This window comes from Coenobita brevimanus, chromosome 90, assembly GCF_032717465.1.
Source record: "Coenobita brevimanus isolate Jiangsu-jjx chromosome 90, ASM3271746v2, whole genome shotgun sequence".
Taxonomy (NCBI): domain Eukaryota; kingdom Metazoa; phylum Arthropoda; class Malacostraca; order Decapoda; family Coenobitidae; genus Coenobita; species Coenobita brevimanus.
The window spans coordinates 1,378,121-1,383,681 of record NC_137043.1 but is presented as its reverse complement, the minus strand read 5'-3'; the positions used below and the strand labels follow the sequence as shown (position 1 = coordinate 1,383,681).

General features: G+C 38.8%; 1 protein-coding gene across 1 annotated transcript; it reads right to left on the bottom strand.

Moving 5' to 3' along the window:
• Positions 1 to 1,530: 1,530 nt before the first annotated feature.
• On the bottom strand, positions 1,531 to 4,807 carry LOC145411538 (uncharacterized). The gene is made up of 4 exons (XM_080281549.1): positions 4,763 to 4,807; positions 3,765 to 3,879; positions 2,961 to 3,125; positions 1,531 to 2,612 (listed from the first exon to the last, which is right to left on the bottom strand). Exons 1-4 carry the CDS (start codon positions 4,805 to 4,807, stop codon positions 1,531 to 1,533), a joined length of 1,407 nt encoding a protein of 468 aa, XP_080137675.1.
• Between the last annotated feature and the right edge of the window lie 754 nt (positions 4,808 to 5,561).

Genomic DNA, 5,561 nt, shown 5'->3' with positions numbered 1-5,561 from the left:
GTGAGGTGTGAGTTATGACTGTGTTCTACCATAAAAGAGGCCATTCTGAGTATTTTTGTAGTACACCAGTCATGAAGTGATAGTGAGGTGTGAGTTTTGTTACTGTGCCTTAATTTCACCAAAGATTTTGTAATATTCACATTTGAAGACATCAAGATAATTTCAGACAGGCTGTCTTAGATAAATATTTTTACAGATCAGCTTCTAACTAACTGCTCTATGCTGCAAGATATTACCAAAGTCTTCTGTTACTGTGCTTTCAGTTCACCAAAGATTTTGTGTGCATGTGGGACAAGGGAGATGTTGATAGTGAGGTGTGAGTTATGACTGCGTTCTACCATAAAAGAGGCCATTCTGAGTCTTTTTGTAGTACACCAGTCATGAAGTGTGTGTGGGAGTGTTAAGTCATCTGGGTAGGAAGCAGTGTGTACTTTGTGAGTGAAAATGAAAAGCACCTATTTTTATATATATATACATATTTTTCTATATATACTTATTATAGAGAATATATTCTATTCTTGATTGATTAGCCATTGAGAAATATATACATACTGTATATGACACTGTATTATCCAATTTGTTTATTTTGTAATTTCATCTATCTGCATATTTACCCAAATAAATATCTCTAAATAATCTTACACTGTCTTATGACCTTCATACCAGTGTATAGTATGACATTCTTTTAAGACATGCTGTCAAATCAGAAGAGACTATAGCATGTAGTGTGTTAGCGTAATGGGCATACATGAACTTGGAATATACTCAATATGAGAATAAAATATCATGTACTGTTCTACTTTTTATTTAAAAAAAAATATTATTGTGAACATGATAATGAAAGGAGAGGAACAGCACTAAGCACCAGATACTGTACATACTTGCAATGATAAAAAGAGTACTACTAAGCACACATCCCTGTGGGACACCCTCATGCTGTACATAAGACCGGGTTGGTTTGAAAGGAGCTTAATAAATTATGTTCTTGTAGAGAGTAACATGATGAAGTGTGTTTGTGACATAAAAGCAGTCTGAGTGCTGAGTGGTGGACTGCCAGATCATATGATTGTGCTGTGTAGGGTCAGATTGAAAGATGTATGGCATTCAAAGAATGGAAGAATACTCTATCTATTGCCAGATGCCACAATCCCGTAAGGGGTGGCCATTTAACTTTGAGTTAGTTGTTTTACGGGGAGGGGGCACTAATCCTCCACCAACCCACTTGTTGACACGTAGGGAGCACGTATGGTTTGGTTATATGGTTACCACCCAGCGTAGTAAATGGTTTCTTGGCTTACAGGAAACCATTTGGCTTGTCACTCAATGTAAAGCCACCTGTAAAGGAAAGAAGAGCAATAAGAAGTGACAGGAAAGATGGGAGAAATATGAAGAGAGGAGAGCAGACACAGCAAAAGAATGATAAAGGCTAAGGAAGAAGTAGGCAGCTCTGCATCAAGTGAGTGGATGATGGTCGCCACCACCTACACTCACTGAGGCAAAAGATGGATAAATAGGAGTGTGGAAAATTTCTCAGGCATGTGATGGAACAATACATTTTCGAAAATTGCATAACATATAACAAATAAATATAATATCTGAACCTAATTGTGCCTCTGCATTATTAAGTGGATCTGTAAGTATCTTAAATGTTTTGCCCAAACCAATAACTCTTTCAACATGGACTCTTTTACTGGCAATCTTTCTGTCTTTCAGGACACTATTGGCAGATAATCTGTTTGTCTTCTTGAACATAGTAGGAATATTAACCATCACATCATATGGTGCAAACAAATCTTGAACTTCAAAACCTTTGTCAGCCATAATGCTGTCACCCTTATCACACAATTGTGGTATATTACTCCTCTCTATGATGCTGCGATCACTAGCAGCTCCACCATAAGCTGGTGATACATAGGAAATCATACCACCTGGTGTACATCCAACAACAGCTTTTAGTGTGTTTCTGTTCTTATAATTAGAGAAAGTTGCCTGTTGTGCTAAAGGAAGCTCTGGTTTCCTGACAGGGATCTCAGTTGCATCAAGAATAACTCTTGTTCCAGGGAACTTACCAAAATCATGTGGTGCATAAAACTGAACAATATCCTTCTTTGGCCATAGGTTTATCTCCCCCCACTGTAATGACATAAATCTGACCCAGGTAACAAAAATGTTATAAACATCTCTTTCAGAGACACCAAATAGCTCTCCAAGTTCAAAATTTGGCTTATTTTGTCGAAGTTTCATCATTACCAGCAAAAACTGTTCAGGAACCTGCAGTGAAGTTATGGGCCCATAAAAGTACTTCAAGCTATAAGCAGCAGGACCTAGTGTAGATAGTACAAAAGTGAATTTCTCATAATTTTCTAGACCAGTGTGGAAATGAAGGCTTTCTGCATTGTGTTTGAAATCATCTACTCTGTAAACCTTTTTGTATGTGTGAACAGTGACTTTAACTGCGTCAGGTACTACGGCATCTGTAGAATCTGAAACCGGTACACTGAAAACCTGCGCTGGCTCACTCTCGATGACTTCCTCTGCACCTACATCAGGAATTTCATCACTGCATGCACTGCCACACTTTTGCTTCTCAGATTTCATCATCTTGGATGCTCCTGTAGGAGAAGAACAGCAAAGCAGTCTAATAGCATTGTGCATATATATCAAAGCCTTCCATCTCCTCATTCTTGCAAATCTTACAAGGCACTCAGGCTTCCTCCATCTGCTGCATAGTGAAAAAACCATCATACTGTACAGTATTCTTTTGATCCATTCTGCCTTATGCCACTCCACACTCATACACTCTCATTACTTATGAAACCAACAAGGGATAATATAAAAATTTACTACAATATAAACTGACATATGTGTGTGAACACAAATTATATAAGTTCCATGAGACACTGTGTTACTGGTATTGTACATGAATATGATTGCAACTGAACTTTTGCGGATTGACTTACCTCCGGTTACTTCCTCTGCATCAACACTTCTTGCACTGTCACACATTCGCTTAAGAGCCCTTTCCTTCCTGGCTACTGCAGCAACAGACGGTTTCTTAGTCCACGAGAACTGGGATGGAACAGCTGTTTTCTTGAGTCTTCTGAGCCTTCCCTCGGACCTTCGACCTGGAAATTTTATCATGTGTGTCTTAGGTAGATGTTCTCATTCAGAGCATAAACCACAGATATAATGTGATACATGTGCTACAGCAAACAAAAAGGTTGTTTTCCAAATATTCGTAGCAGTTAAGACTATGTTAGGTATTTTGGGGAAAAATGTTGGTATATAGCAGATTCAGACCATCAGGTTGTTTTACAAAATAATAATCATAGCAGTTAAGACTAGCCTAGGTAAGGTTAGATAATTGAGGAAAAAGTTGGTATTATTGCATATTCAGACCATCAGGTTGTTTAACAAAATAATAATCATAGCAGTTAAGACTAGCCTAGGTAAGGTTAGGTAACTGAGGAAAAAGTTGGTATTATTGCAGATTTAGACCATCCTAGCCCAATAGTCAAGGTGATCACTTTGGGCTGCACTAAGTTTCAGCTATTATCATTTTTTTACTGGCATTTTTTAAATGTCTAATACTTTTTTTCCTCCAAGTATTAATTTTGACTCTTGGTCCTAGGCTAGGTCTAAAACTACCTACCAAGGGACTAACTTAGGCTATACACGGACTTAATGGATAGATAGGGCGTAATGCAAGTACTTATGGATAAGCCTCAAGCAAGCAAACTTTGGCTACTTTAAACTCTACTTACCACCAGGCATATAGTCTTCTGCAGTGAAGTGGTCCTTGCATACCATCGAATACTTGGACGGAGTGAAGTTTTGGCGCTTGATAGCCATCATCCACCGTTTTTTCAGTTCTGGGTTCTGAGGAAATTGATGGCCACCCCTATTAATGCACAGGGGAACACAACAGTACGATCCTGACATCTCAGAGTCTCAGCGTGCGTCCTCTCGACTTCAGTCCAGCCTTCCGACCTCTCTCAGAGCAGGCAAAAAATGACTGTTGACCGTTCCTGGATTTGGGACGGTTGGTCGAAATCGTTGACTGAAGGCGAATTTAGGCATTAATAAATTTAAGTTAGTAAATCGTCTCAGAGGAGGAAAGTATGACTTTCCTCATTGAAACCATATATTAAGAGATACAAATCTACTCATTTCTAAAGAATTAACATAGCAAACATTAAATTATAATGAATGAGCTGACTAGTTGCTAGACTTGCCAGATTAGAATATTTTTACCTTTTTGTATGACTCATACAAATGAATAAGCTCTTGTTGTTTGTATTCATTGGAGAGTGTAAGTGGTTTTGTAAGTAGGAATGACATTAATCCTATCACAAGTGCACACAAACAAATGCAGCATATGATTCATGAGCATGCGTGTCCTACGACGTCTGTGGCAGGCTCGACCATGACGATTGTCAATTGTCTTCCACCCACAAAGCACCCCATTCCAACCCCCGTCTTCCTTGGTGGCTTGAATTCACCATCTTGGTCACGAATTCAAACTTCGTCGGTTGAAATTAGACACTGAAAAAAATGAGTTATCTCAATCATTTGTAGGCTATCCCTCGAAATTCCAAATATATGCAAACCTAAAATTCCGTTCAGTTTTATGCTGTCTACTACCACACTATACATTTTGGAAAGCTATTTGGAAATCTATTAACTCCAAATTATGTCCTGAATATTATAATTTGGGGAAAAACATCAATTAAATGAAAACACGCATCATTTCAAGAACTACCAATCTAGCTTCACGAACTTTGCTTGCTGCTGGTACCGTCGCCATCTTTAAAGCCCATCTCTATAGACATTAGCACCATATGGGCTGCTATAGTCACGAAAAAGTGCAATGGGAAGTATGAAGGGCCATGCTACGATCGTATTCTGACACTGACGTACGGAGAATAAAAGATACAGGAGAAAAATCAAAAGTGAAGCTTGCATATGGGACGAAGGACTTAAACAAAAGCCGCTCCCGCTTAAATATTCCACAAAATCAAGTTTAGGCCTACCGGACTTCCATTAACGTCAAGCTAAGTTAAAAGTTTTAAAAGCTCCATCGTATGAAAGTAAACGAGATTAGACATTATGAAAGGGATCAGTTGGACGAAAAAAGGAAATTATACTTACCCAAAGAGGCTGAGACCCCCCACCGGCACGGCCCAACTCGGAATGAGCCGGCGACCAAGGGAAACGTACCTCCCTCCACCCCCTCCTTCCCTCCCCAACCCCCTTCTCTCTATTCCTCCCGTCCACCTCCCTCCACTTTAGCCCTTCCACTCCATGATGTAGTTTCTGTATTTTTTTTGTGAATATGTATTAATTTATACGGATGTGTGTACGGTATGTGTTCGTGTATGTGTATGTACGTGTAATTTCCATTTCTCAAGATTAGCGTCAAGATAATGGCTACTTGTACCGTCTTTCTTTTGGGATATAAGAATACATACATATTTATGAATATTAGGTGAGTGTATATGTATGTTAAGGATTATTTTGATTTGGATCTCAGTCCAATTGAAGACAGTAGTTTCCTCCAA

Excerpts from the sequence above, each read along its gene's own strand:
- LOC145411538 (XM_080281549.1), bottom strand. The coding sequence starts at position 4,807 with ATGGCGACGGTACCAGCAGCAAGCAAAGTTCGTGAAGCTAGATTG. Across the intron at positions 3,880-4,762 it reads AAGTTCGTGAAGCTAGATTG|AACCCAGAACTGAAAAAACG; the intron begins GTAGTTCTTGAA and ends CAATTTCCTCAG. Across the intron at positions 2,613-2,960 it reads TGCAGAGGAAGTAACCGGAG|GAGCATCCAAGATGATGAAA; the intron begins GTAAGTCAATCC and ends CTTCTCCTACAG.